At 38.8% G+C, this 13,497-nt stretch overlaps 2 protein-coding genes across 4 annotated transcripts; both read left to right on the top strand.

The window, feature by feature from the left end:
• The first annotated feature begins 682 nt into the window (after positions 1-682).
• LOC121631833 (serine/threonine-protein kinase Nek9) lies at positions 683-13,225 on the top strand. Of its 3 annotated transcripts, XM_041972927.1 has the most exons (24): positions 683-1,441; positions 2,427-2,604; positions 2,695-2,750; positions 2,831-2,901; positions 2,986-3,091; positions 3,324-3,455; positions 3,564-3,674; positions 3,784-3,848; positions 3,933-3,983; positions 4,073-4,265; positions 4,354-4,498; positions 4,589-4,789; positions 5,099-5,145; positions 5,246-5,407; positions 5,506-5,614; positions 5,702-5,863; positions 5,999-6,166; positions 6,273-6,332; positions 6,424-6,614; positions 6,718-6,870; positions 7,016-7,120; positions 7,209-7,262; positions 7,368-7,554; positions 13,103-13,225. In XM_041972927.1, exons 1-24 carry the CDS (start codon positions 1,256-1,258, stop codon positions 13,105-13,107), a joined length of 2,898 nt encoding a protein of 965 aa, XP_041828861.1. In that variant the 5' UTR covers positions 683-1,255; the 3' UTR covers positions 13,108-13,225. The 3 variants fall into 3 exon arrangements, with proteins under 3 accessions (XP_041828861.1, XP_041828862.1, XP_041828860.1); XM_041972928.1 differs by lacking the exon at positions 13,103-13,225 and having other exon boundaries at positions 684-1,441; positions 6,273-6,326; positions 7,368-7,732; XM_041972926.1 differs by lacking the exon at positions 13,103-13,225 and having other exon boundaries at positions 684-1,441; positions 7,368-7,732.
• acyp1 (acylphosphatase 1, erythrocyte (common) type) lies at positions 12,142-13,497 on the top strand. Its single transcript, XM_041972931.1, has 3 exons — positions 12,142-12,285; positions 12,474-12,561; positions 13,103-13,497. The coding sequence occupies exons 2-3, from the start codon at positions 12,481-12,483 to the stop codon at positions 13,316-13,318; spliced, it is 297 nt and encodes a 98-aa protein (XP_041828865.1). The 5' UTR covers positions 12,142-12,285; positions 12,474-12,480; the 3' UTR covers positions 13,319-13,497.

Here is a 13,497-nt window from a genome sequence, read left to right as displayed (position 1 = left end):
TAGTCAGATGTGACAATAGAATTTTGTCAGAGTGCTGCATGAGGGCAAAGAAAACTAAATAAATAAATATGGTATTTTTGTTATGGTAACTACATGGTTTTATATTTTTATATCGTTTTACAGGTTAATACCTGTCTTCTACCCCTAGGTGAATACTTCTGCACTACAGTTCTGACATATTACACTGTATTAATGGTACATATGCAATATTTATTTATTACATTTTTAAAGGGCCCAATAAAGACTTGTAAAAAAATTAAAAATGAGAAATTTCTTGGATAAATTCTTAAAAGATCAATCACAGGTACCAAAATCAATGTGAAATCCCTTTCCCACTAAGTTAGAAAACAAGACAAGCAACTTTTAAAATTTTTATTTATTTATTTTCACTGGCAACCAGCAGTTAGCCCATTTTTAAATGACAAAATCTACGATTGAGCAAGGTTATTATTTAGCTGGAAAAAGAAAGGTAGCATTGTGTTTCCTTTAGTCTTTCGCTGTGTAGTTTTTTTTTTCTTCTTCTTCTTCTTTCTATGACTACGGAAGTTACATATTTTTCTGACTATATCAATTTAAACTTTTCAGATAGAAGTTATGTTTATGCTTTCAACGTTTGTTTGTGTCTGTAGATGCTGTTTTATGCTAATGAGACAGAGTTTGACAGTTTCCGGGTTTAAGCGTCGGGAAGTGATGGAGTGCTGGCTGGAGTTTTGTTGCAACTTGCACCTGTATCTAACTTTCGCTTAATAAAAGACGCGTGGGTTTTATATGCACCAACTAAAACTTAAAGTGGTGTGGCAATGATCAAACCCTTCAGAATTAGACTATTTTAGGTGATTCATGTTGCTAACTAATTAGCAAAGTCAAGCTAACAGTCAGAACGTTCCCGGAAATTTGCTCTACTTCCTTTCAGAGTAAAATACACTCCGCGGCGTGTATTGGAAAAGCTTTTGTTTTGTAAATAGAAAGAAAAGTTGGCTAGGGCGTCGTCATTTCATTGTGTCTATCTTGACGTTCATGTAACTACTGTAGTTGCACGCATTTTTCTACGTTATCTATTTTTGACATTGTATATTACCATTGGCTTTGATGAATCTGGTTGGACTCGTGCTTTAACAGGTGTTTATCATCGTCCGGGAGAGATAACATGTTACACGTGTTCGCGGTTTTATAGGAGTCTTTCATAAAGTGTTGTCGTTAGGCCTTTTCGGGTTATTTCCATCCCTTCCTCTGGCTAACAAATCTTCATACAGAAATGGCACTGGAGGACTATGAGAGACATTACGACTCGCTGAATTCGGATTTGGGTAGCGGGTCTCTGGTCAATGACAGATCAGCGTCGGGAATATTTAATGGCGAAGAGGAGAAGTTACATTATATTCCTATCCGGATCCTCGGGAGGGGGGCGTTTGGTGAAGCAACCCTCTACAGAAGGACAGAGGTAGGTTGGTTATACTTATCAGCTTCATATAAAGAAAAGAAAAACTCAGGACATGCAAAGATGTCATTTCCTACAATTAGTATTCCTCAAAGTGAAGACATTTACAATAGGTGCAGCAAAAGGCAAATAAACTGTGTCAGATTAAACTTTACAACGTTCCAACTTTTCCTAACCAAACGTGGGTTTTTCAGTCATAAAAAAACCTTGCTTGAAGTGCTTCATGCTGTCCTGTAGGTAGGTCAGTTATCTAGTATGTTTCTGGTAGGCTACATTGCTTAATCTTCCTCTGTCTTCACCTCCCTGACGTTTCTCACACAGTAAGTGTGTGAAATTCTTGAGTGAGAACAAGATAAATGAGCTTCTCTAGCGTTGCCTCTTAATCCAGGATTGTAATTGGTTGAACATGGTGCATCAAAATGGGCCTGCTGACCCCATCCCTGAATTCATGGAGATCATGGTGTGTGAAGGGATGCTGAGACAACTTACCCCTGGCAGCTGATGTGTGCAAGGTCCCCCATGCTTCCTAAGAAGGACCAAAACACACACAACCACAACAAAACATAAACAGCTGATTGTGTCTCCAGCTGTTTCGTACACATAGTTTGCATTTGTTTTATTTGTTTTTATCTTTCCTAGATTGTTTTGTATCACATTAGTGATTTTTTTCAGCTTGTTTTGTCATGTACATCTTATTTATTCTATTCTAGAGTAATTTGGCAGATGCTTTTCCCCAAAGCATTCTACATTTGAAGATTAAGCGTTAAGGTTCTTTCCTAAAGAACTGAAAGTGTTAATATTTGTCCCCTGTGCATTTTGAACTCCGGTCTCCTGCATGGGAGCTGGATGCCCTGCCAACTGAGCTATCCAGTCGCTATATTATTTGATATGCACAGTGGTCCTGTGCTTTGATGGCCTGTTAGTTCATCTTTCTATATTCTGAGAAAAATAACAAATCTGGACTCTTATTTCTATTTTTTTCCCCTAGGATAACTTACTTGTGGTGTGGAAGGAAGTGGACCTGAACTCACTCTCAGAAAAAGAGCGTCGAGATGTCACAAATGAAATAAGCATCCTCTCCATGCTGGAGCACAACAACATCATTGCCTACTTCAATCACTTCATGGATAAAAACACACTGCTTATTGAGTTGGAGTATTGCAATGGTAAGCACATAAAATTTTAATGTCTCCTCTGAGGACTAGTTTGGGTGCTGCCCTTCTGTGACAGAATGCTAAATAGCTTCATCATCACAGGAGGAAATCTATATGATAAAATCGTCCAGCAGAAGGGGAAACTTTTTACTGAGGAGGTATGATTGCATTAATGTAGGCTATTTTTTTACATATAAATATTCGCTGTTATATACTAATACTCAATATGTTGCTATAGGTAGTTATTTGGTACCTATACCAGATTGCTTCAGCAGTGGCTCATATTCACAAGGCGGGAATTTTACACAGGTAAGAGGTTTGTCCTTTTTTTTCCCTTTAAAACAAACTTGTGTGTCAGGTTTTTAATCAGATTTTTGTCTTTTTTTTCTGTAGAGATATCAAAACCCTGAACATTTTCCTGACCAAAACTGACCTCATTAAGCTGGGTGACTATGGTCTCGCGAAGAAGCTAGACTCAGAGTTTTCAATGGCAGAGACTGTAAGTACCCCAGAACCTTTCTTAAAAACTGCACTCGGTTACTAAACTGATTAATTATCTGTTCATTCATGCATCCATACTGGTAGAGCCGCTTTAGGATTTGTATGTTCTGTTTTTAGATGTTATTTTAAAACAAATATAAATGTAAATTCAGGGAAAAACCTGTATTATTTCTTTACAATTCCTCTCATAGGAGACTTTTTTCTTTTTCTCTTTGCTTTCTCTTATCCAGTGTGTGGGAACTCCATATTACATGTCACCAGAGTTGTGCCAGGGAGCAAAATACAACTTCAAATCAGACATTTGGGCCATGGGTTGCGTACTTTTTGAGGTTTTAACACTCAGAAGAACATTTGATGCAACGGTAGGTTTGCCAGGTGTCTTGTGATTACACATATTTGCCTCAGTCAGACTTGGGTTCTTTTCTTCTCTCCACTTGAATAAATTTTATGTGCTCTTTCTTTCTGTCTAGAACCCTCTGAACCTCTGTGTGAAAATAGTCCAAGGCAACTGGACCATGGAGGTCAACTCAGATGATTATTTACCTGCATTAATTAAGCTGGTGTATGAGTGTCTTGATCAAGTGAGTAAGAGGAATTATTAGAGACTTGTTTTGAATTGCAGCAGATAACACTGCATAACTGTGGAGTAACAAGTCAGACTCTTTAGTACTTGTGATTTTTGTGTGGCAGGATCCTGCAAAGAGGCCCACGTCTGAGCAGATTCTGGACAGGCCTTTCATCTCCTGCTGCCGACAGTAAAGATTTCTTGAATTCTTGAGTAAGATATTGTCCTTACTGTAAATGAGAAACACCTCCTTGATTGCTTTATTATCTTTTAGGGAGCTTGAGGACCGAGTTGTGCTTCTGAATTCAGCAATGAAGAAACCAAAGTAAGTTAACACACTACATTTTCCTCAGTATTTTTATTTAGTAAGATTATGTCATGCATTTCTTATCTAATGTTGTGTCTGTACTATAGGCTGAGTACAGTGACTGAGACCCCAGTTGCTGTGGTGACTACACGCTCAAGAGAAGTGTATTTTTGGGGGGGAGGTAAATTCACCCCTCAGAAAATTGATTCATTCAAAGGAGGCAGCGGTGCCCAACATGTTTGTGCAGGAGAGAGTCACTTTGCAGTAGTAACAGTGGAAAAGGAGCTGTATACCTGGGCTGTAAGTATAAACAGCATCACCTGTGGGGCAGGTAAACTAGATCCAGCTGTTACTTTGCTGCATTACAAGAAACTCTGTCACCCCTCAGAATGTCCAAGGCGGGACTAAGATGGTGGGCCAGCTAGGACATGGGGACCAGGCCTCATACAGGCAGCCAAAGAGAGTGGAAAAGCTCCAGGGGAAGGCCATCCGGCAGGTGGCATGCGGGGCTGACTTTACTGCTTGTATTACTGGTGTGTGAGGAAAGCTTCCCTGCTCAGACAGGACCGAGATTCTGTAAAGATGCACTTTTTCCAGTGAAAATTCTCCCGCTTCTTTTGCAGACGAGGACCAGATGTATATGTTTGGCTCAGATTACTATGGCTGCATTGGAGTAGAGAATGAGCTGGGGGTGGAGATTTTGGATCCAGTGCTTTTGGAGTTTTTTACCGAGCGGCCTGTCCGCCAGGTTTCATGTGGAGACAACCACGTGGTGGTGCTGGCTCAGAATGGCGATATCTACTCCTGGGGCTGCGGAGAGTATGGTACATGCATTTCTACTTTTTGTTGTTTGCATCTGATGTTCGTTGGCTTCTGCTAGATTGTTTTTGCTTTTCTAATTGTAGCCACCAGGTGGAGTAAGTGGGTATACACAGTTTAATTTCTTTAATCTGTTTCTTTTAAAGCATTTAAAGCAGAGAAAGGCTATGAAATTAAGTTTAATGTTGTCATAAATTTGCTTATTATTGTTATTCCCTTTATTATTATTATTATTATTGTTATTATTATTATTAACAGCAGCAGTAGTGGAATTACTGTGATCCAATTATTTGTTTCCTGTTTTTCTGCCACAGGACGTCTTGGTCTAGAATGTGAAGATGATTTTTCTTCTCCAATGCAAGTAAGCTCAACTCTCTGTCAAACAGGGGCCACATGGAACGTTTTTTTACACATCCCAATGAAAAAACATTCCTGTTTGTATATCTGTTGTTTTTTTTCAGGTGGAGATTCCTAAAGGCGCCAGCATCTTGTCTGTGTCATGTGGCAGTGATGGGACCTTCTTTCTGACAGGGACTGGTAAAGTTTTAGCATGTGGAAACAATGAATTCAACAAGTTGGGTTTGAACCAGGGAATCTCTGGGCTCAAAAACCACCCAGGAGAGGTATTTAGCTTTATTTGGCATTAATTTCATAACAGATTTAAAGTGATCCAGCTGGATTCATGAGCCTTTATTTCTTTTCTTTCATGCTCATCCAACAGGGATACCAGGGGATACCGTACATCACCACACTGACCTTGGTAAAACAACTGTCACGCTTCAAGATCCAAGTCATAGCTCCAGGAAAAAATCACACAGCTGCCATTGATGGTACAGCAAAAAAATTGCTTTTATTGTTTCTATTCTAAGTATAATTAATTGTAGTTTCTAACATATGTATGATTTCTGGCTTTGCAGAGCGGGGTCGTCTGATCACCTTTGGTTGCAACAAATATGGGCAGCTAGGTGTGAAGGACTTTAAGAGGCACCAAGGAGTCCAGGTCCTTGTTGGACCGTTTGGAGGGAAGACAGTGACCAAAGTGTCTTGTGGAGATGGATTCACTATTGCAGCCACTGAGGGTGAGAACAGCGTTGTGTATTTATAACAACAATAACATGGATGTAACCCAGGTATTGTGTAAAAATGTTAGGCCGCCTTGGTCTTCTTATCTGTCACACACTTTTTGCTCAGCAGGTATGTCTTACTCTTTGCAGACAATCAGATCTTTGCATGGGGAAATGCAGGAAATGGGAGACTCGGGATGCCTGCTGATAAGGGGTTTGGCTCAGAGGTTTGCCCTGCCATTCCAAGGCCCATCTTTGGTTCCCTCCACCATGTGCCTGACCTGTCTTGCCGTGGTTGGCACACCATTATCATAATGGGTCGGTCATCATAAAAATTTTATAAAAACTGGTACCATAGAATACTTAAAATAATAATAATAAAATAAAGGGAAAGAAAAAGTAATGTTCTTTTTTATGTTTATAGAAAAAGTGCTCAACTCAAAGACCATCCGTTCAAACAGCAGTGGACTGTCAATTGGTAGTGGTAAAGGCTTTTGATCAACCACAAACTAATGTATTAATGAACTTGCATTGCTTAATGATTAGTCTATATGATTATGTGTCTATATATTTAGGACTGGGCCAGGAAGCATCTACATCCACAATAGATCTGGACGCAGATCCTGGGACAGAGACAAGGTGTCGTGACAGGAGTCTTGGGGGCACACGGGAGGTTAACACAGAGGATTGCTTCATGGAGCGCCCATTGGAGATGTCAATGACAAATCAGACTGGAGACAGCTCCTGTCCTCTCTGGCTTAGAAAGGTTCATTACCATGACAGGACTTTGAATTCATTAGGGAGCATCAGGAAAATTTCATATCTGGATGTAGTCACACATCTAATTCTAGAAAACTCTTGTCCAATAGGAACTTGAAGATGCAGAGTTCATTCCGATGCCAGAGGAGTCTGACCTGTCCAGTCATAAACAGGTCTTTTCTTTCTCAGAGAGTGGGACTCTGCCGTATGAGGAGCTGAAGGAACTCAAGGCAGCAGCAACAGCATTCAGCAAAGGCCTATCAGTAATGCTAATATAACTGTTGTTTGCACTAATGCAAACACAGAATTATGCTCTTGAAATAAATCTATTCTCAGTACTGTTCTGCATACTCTTCAGTAGTGCTCAACATATATTCAGCCTCAACTTTTACTCTTTTGGTTCTGCAGACCAGACGAATGAGCAGTGATAAAGTAAATGGACTGGAGGTGGGTGACGTCTGCAGAAAAGGAGAATCTGGTGCATGCTGCCAAGCAAGTTGTGAAGTAGCTCAGGTATAACATCTACTCACTCATTAGTGTAAATCAGTCTAATGAGTACGCTCCAGAGTCATGGTGACAGCGAAGTTTATTTATCTCGCAGCTCCGAGAAACACTTGCCTGTCAAGAAATGAGGATCCAGATGCTTGAAAAGCAGGTAATGTTTTTTTTCCCCCCTGCTTTTGCATAATCCATCCACCTCAGAGCTGTTATCGATCAGTGTGCATCATCAGCAGGAAGCATGAATGTCTGCTGTCTTCAGGTCAGTGAGCAGCAGCAGGAGAATGAGAAGCTCTGGGCAGCAATCAATCGCTCAATGCTGCAGGAAGCAGGACCTGACCAGAACGGAAACCATCACTCTGATAATATGCCCGGGGGAGGAGGAGGAAGAGGAGGAGGAGGAAGAAGAGACGGATTCACAAATCACGGAGGCCGATCTGCTGGAGCCAGTGTGTGAGATCTTAGCTGCAAACGTCTTTGCCATGAAAAAAGTGTCAAGAATCTTTGCACAGTTTGCATTAAACAAGCTGGTCATGTGGGAGGGAGAGGTTCCTTTAGAGGTGCAGCAGAGAGCGCATCCTCATGCCCATTCAGAGGTTACATTACAGTAAAGATTTTTATTTGATTGCTAAGTTGTATGATTAGCAATAATGTGCAATGTAACTTGTAATACACAGAACACTTTTTTTTTGCTGGGTGCATCGATCTAGCTACTTTCAGTAAACTGAAATGCTAGCTGGATTCAGCATGAAGCATCAGATATTAACATCTGCAAGAGACAATCTGATCACAGTGTTACACTGTAAATGTAAAGTCAAGGCTTTATCATTAAATGTTTGCAATTTCAGCATCAAGGCTTCAGTCCGAAGTGCCTCAGATAATTGTATCTATCATATAGTAGTTAAGAACATCTTTTATGCAAATAGGAAACTTTTTCCTAATGTATCCTAAAATATAAGAGAAGGTGGGCAGCCAGTATGGTTGCACCATCTTAACAATGTGAAAATACAGATTTCTTATAAATCACTTATTTTCATAGGATATAAAATACTGAAATGGCATATAAAACTTTTAAAACATTAGCTATGACAATTAAAATTATATCAAACATATATATATATATGGGCTGCACGGTGGTGTGGTGGTTAGCACCGCAGCCTCACAGCAAGAAGGTCGCCGGTTCGAATCTCGGCTGGGGGGAGGTTCGAACCTTGAGGGTGGTGGCCTTTCTGTGTGGAGTTTGCATGTTCTCCCCGTGTATGTGTGGGTTCTCTCCGGGTTCTCCGGCTTCCTCCCACCGTCCAAAGACATGCATGTTAGGTTAATTGGACACTAAATTCTCCGTAGGAGTGAGTGAGTGTGTGTGTGAATGGTTGTTTGTCTCTATCTGTGTTGGCCCTGCGACAGACTGGTGACCTGTCCAGGGTGTACCCTGCCTCTCACCTGTTAAAATGCTGGGATAGGCTCCAGCTCACCCGCGACCCGAAATGGAATAAGCGGTCAAGATATATATATATATATATATATATATATATATATATATATAATTTTTTTTTAAGTGAATTTGTGTGAAATGCGAAACTACTGATTACTTTTAGTTACTTTTTGTGCTTTCATGCTTTGCCTCTTGGAGTCTAGTAATGTGCAGCACATGTCAGTTTCTCTTGTGACATGTAGACACATGGACAGTTTTTACAGCATTTATAATATAGCTGACCCCACAGCTGTACGATTTTAATATTTTATGCCTTTATAAGTGTTTTTGTCTGTATTTGGTACTTCCTGAAATATTAATTGTTTTGATTTTTATATGCACCATTTAAGAAAGCAAAAGGTCTTCTGCTTTTTTTTTTAATATGTGTGAGATGTTTGATTTCTTAACTGCATGTTTGTGGTATATGCAGTACCTGTTTTTCCTTTGGAGGTGAGGTGAAAGATTCTATTTGTTTACGACATAACAAAAAAGTTAAAATCTGAATGCCTTGAAATCTATTGAAGAGGTAGATATTGAAACAACTCATTAGATTTGGTTCAGATCTGAATCCTTGAATAACAAAATTGAAAACTAGAGCACTGGTCTTGGTGGAGAATCTGCTCTCAGACTATCATACTAATTCTAGTTTTTATAGGAATTTAAGCTGTTTTGGTCAAGCAAATAACTTCAAATGGTACAAAGGAAGCCATGAGCTGACTTTAGTAGTTAAGAGACCTTTGAGGTCACAGCACAACGGTCGGAGTTATTTCAAGTGAAAAGTTCTTTTGCTTTCCCCCTTGTGTCGAGATAATTTAAAACCATCTGAAGCCATTGAATGTTTGATCATTTCAAATATGCCATCTATTTCTTTCCTCTAGTGTTTTGGGTTATTATCTTACTGGAGGATAAACCCTTCATCAACTAGCCTTTTATTCTTAGTTTACCTTTTCCTCACAATTTCCTACAGTATATTGCTCTTATAATACATCAGTCTGTGTAATCTGTACCAACACTGCCTTTGCAAGGAGTTGCATTAAGAAATGGTTGCATCAACTTTTAAAGTTACTTCCGTAGCTGCAGGGAATATGTTAGAGTTCCTGATGCATGAGAAAACTTATTTTATGTCTATACAGTATTCAAACACATCTCATGGTCAGATGGGCTGTCTACACCAACACTGGCAGTATTGTTATTAAGTAAACTGCAGAAAACCATTGAATCCAGATTAAGCAATCCAAAACTGTGCCTTAAGGAGAAATTTTTCAAAGTTGAGCATTTGAATAAATTATTTTTAACAGTTCAACTATTTTTTTTTATAACAGTTGTACACCTTTTGTCATAGTCTGCTTTTTGTGTTTAAGCCATAAATAAAAGGATTATAATTGTTTAATCCACAGTTCTACAAGGTTAAACTAGTACGGCTGATAATTTTATTTAATGGTGTGAACATGGAAAACCTACTGAAACCTACTATTGAAAAAAATGGAAGAGAGATTTCTGTTAAGAGGGAAATGTTCAAACAGCATATCTGCAATAACGCTGTGATAAGTAACTTAATGAGACCACACTGACAATATGAAGATGATGGGTGCCAAGTGATGTGTTTACACCTTAGGATTTGCTGCATGTAGTCTGGGTCAGCTCATTTGGACTTTTTTGGTTTTATGTCGCCAGCCTGGAGTTGACCTTGAGACAGATTGCTTATGTTCCTGGTAGTTTTTCTTCCTCTTTGGAAGCTGAAATAAGACACACAATTATTTTAAAAATTTCAAACAGTACTACTTTCCTTACATGTAACATAATCTTATATATTAACAGATTAATGCAAGTGATCCTCTACTTTTTAATCCCATTTTTAAAGTGAAAGCATGTGAGATCATAAAAGTATAACTTTACAGTTAAACTAGTGACTAATACTTTTAATAGAAAAGTATTAGTATAAAGTATAACTGGCCCTACCTCTGGAGTCTTGCTTCTGGTGTGTGGTTTTAGGAATGGTTTTCAGATGACCGTCCATGTCTTCTTATGCATCTTTTGTTGATCATTGTAGGTCTTTGTGTATGTTCCTTCCTTATATTCTTTTCTTTTGTCCAGTCTCTGTTGTTCAGATAGGCTTCATCTCGTTTGCTGTTATTTATGTCACTCTTTTCCGAAATTCCATGGGCTTTTTCATCCCCCAATTTTCTTCTGGAACACTTGTCCATTTCTTGCATTCTTGTTTTGTTTGGCACTCCATTTACTTTTTGCTCATTGGTCACATGAACACCTTTTGGTCCTTCTTTTGACTTTTGAGTTTCTTCACCTTCACATCTGGCCTGCTGTACTTCAAGATTATTTCTTATTCTGTCTTCAGTCCTTTGAGCTTGTTTATTAATCTTTTGCTTGAAATTGCCATGCCTGCTTTCCTCTACCAACATGTCTCTGCTTCTCCCAGGCTGTCTCCTCTCATGTTCAGATAACATTGCTTTTCTCTGAACTTTTCCCTTTTTAGCTTGTGCCGTATATTGTCTCTCCTCTCCATCCTTGTGTTGATCATTTGCAGCAGCGTCAGCACTTTGGCTCTGGATTGTTTGACTTATCTTCTCTCCAACCTTCAAGAGCTTCCCCTGTAGCATGAGCTCTTTAGCATGAATTACTCTGGCCATCTGCAGCTCTCTGTCAGGCAGTTTGTGCGAGTTTTCTTGTGAAAACAAGAATCCGGTGGTCTTTTTAATACCATTTGAATTATAGTCTTTGGGCGAGAAATGGACTCTTTGTTGTGTTGACAGAGTGGTTTTCTCAAAATCATGCAATGTGAGTGGGCCTTGTGTCTGTGGAGTTCTTCTGTGAATTACAGGTTTGTTCAGAAATGGATGGTCCATTTCATCTACTTTCCTATCAGACACAAAACCACAATGCCATGCCGTACTGCCTTTCAGGATTGCCTCTTTTTGTGTATGTGCTCATGTTTTGCTGCTGAACATCCTAAATCATGTCTAAAGGGAAAACAAAGGGGGAAAAAAGGTAAGATACAAAAAAAGGGGGGAAAAACTGACACCTTCATCTCCATTAGATCCATTTACCCACTTCCTGTGGAGCTTTCTAACAATTCAGTCTTTCTAGCACATTCAGCTTAGTTGTCAGGCATCCTCAGATATTTACACTTTGCACCATTTTAGGCACTGTTGGGGACTTCTCATACGAATAATCAGCAGCTGAAACATCCTAACAATGACTATGATAAACTGCAGCAAGTAACAAAGCAAATCTGGGATGGAGGGCAATATCCATTATAAACCTACATGGAAAAAAAACAACTTGGAACTGAATGACAGGAGTTGAAGTGATAATAAAAAGAATTTCGGACTAGAAACCATATCTAGAGCAATTTCTACTGAATACATCACAGCCTAAAGTATTTATCAAAAATATAAACCACTGTTTACTTACTACTACATTTACTCCATCTGTCACATATAAATCAAGTTTAAAATCCAGTTCTCACTTGCAGATATATCTGATTTGGGCTTTATCTCCTTTAGGTGAAAACATAGTTGATGCGACCCGTTTCTATCGTTTACATTTGTTGCCTAGAAACCGAGCTTCTCGTGTGTGTTTTCTGATTGGTCCGTTAGACGTCACTTCCGGAAGTTTGGTCCCCGTATGTTTTAAAATCTAGATCTTTCGGCTGCAGCTGGATTTGTTACGGCTTTCCAACAACATTAAGGTGAATTGTTTTACATAAAGCATTCGTTTGTTCACAAAGCATGAATACGGAGCTAAAATATTAATTTTCAGGGTTATAAAACCCTTAAACTTGAAATAAGCATGTTAGCATGGCATATAGCTAAAACGTAGCCCCTGCATTTAAAATGGCTATGATGGACATCAGAGGACTCTTATCTTTCTTTTTAGGTCCACGATGTCCAGTGAAGACCTAATTTCTGTGGATTATGAAATTTTTGGCAGAGTGCAAGGTGTATTTTTTCGCAAATACACTCAAGTGAGTTTGGCATTAATGGTCAAGACTACGCATCCTTTGAAAGTTAAACAAAAACAAACTAAACTACCCTAAGATTTGCTCTAATTTCACAAGGATTTACCTTGTAATGACCACTAGGTGTATGTGAAAATATAATTAAGTAAAAGTAAACTACTTTTATCATCACATTTTAAAAAATCATTTATGCCATAGTGGGTGGTATTTACACCCCACAATTATAAAACTCGAATAAAGCGCAGTAATATACAGAATAGTAGGCAATGCCTCCAAAAACTGAAATGGCAGACGTTTAGCTAATCCGAAATTTATGGCAGAGCTATTAGATAAATGATTTCACAGGTGTGGCTGAAGCTAGTGTTTAATCTCGTGACAACATTTAGTCGCTAGAACTGAACAACTTTTTCCTTAGTGGTCAAAAATGGGGGGCGTTTCCCTATAAATCTTAGTCTTAGCAGTTGTGCTGGTTTTTATGTCTTTTTATTCTTATATCTTTGTCACCCGTGCCTTTATTTCTTTAATAAAAATCCCTTTCTTTATCCAGGCTGAGGGGAAGAAACTTGGCCTAGTTGGTTGGGTCCAAAACACTGGAGCAGGAACCGTTCAGGGGCAGCTACAAGGCCCATGCAGCAAGGTGAAGGAAATGCAAGAATGGCTGAAATCCACTGGGAGCCCCAAGTCACACATAACCAAGGCGGAGTTCGATAATGAGAAAACAATTGACAGTCTGGAACACTCATCATTTAAAATAGTAAAATGAAATAACCTGATTGATTGTGCCAAAATATTAACATGATATCAGATGTTTAATTTATTTGTTTTTTTCTTTTATTGGTTGTATTTAAAAAATAGTTTAAAATAAAATGAAGTGTACTGTATATTTAACTTCCACAGACCTTGCAATTGCATTAATAAATTAAATTCCTTCCATAGACTTTA

Source organism: Melanotaenia boesemani, chromosome 20 (assembly GCF_017639745.1).
Source record: "Melanotaenia boesemani isolate fMelBoe1 chromosome 20, fMelBoe1.pri, whole genome shotgun sequence".
Taxonomy (NCBI): Eukaryota; Metazoa; Chordata; class Actinopteri; order Atheriniformes; family Melanotaeniidae; genus Melanotaenia; species Melanotaenia boesemani.
The sequence above is the reverse complement of the archived record's forward strand: the minus strand, read 5'-3'. Positions and strand labels throughout refer to the sequence as shown.

What these genes read in the sequence shown, in the direction of transcription:
- LOC121631833 (XM_041972926.1), top strand. Translation starts at nt 1,256, where the DNA reads ATGGCACTGGAGGACTATGAGAGACATTACGACTCGCTGAATTCGGAT. An exon ending in GCACACCATTATCATAATGG is followed by an intron (nt 6,167 to 6,272) that starts GTCGGTCATCAT and finishes TTATGTTTATAG; the next exon opens with AAAAAGTGCTCAACTCAAAG. An exon ending in CAAGTTGTGAAGTAGCTCAG is followed by an intron (nt 7,121 to 7,208) that starts GTATAACATCTA and finishes TTTATCTCGCAG; the next exon opens with CTCCGAGAAACACTTGCCTG.
- acyp1 (XM_041972931.1), top strand. Translation starts at nt 12,481, where the DNA reads ATGTCCAGTGAAGACCTAATTTCTGTGGATTATGAAATTTTTGGCAGA. An exon ending in TTTTTCGCAAATACACTCAA is followed by an intron (nt 12,562 to 13,102) that starts GTGAGTTTGGCA and finishes TTCTTTATCCAG; the next exon opens with GCTGAGGGGAAGAAACTTGG.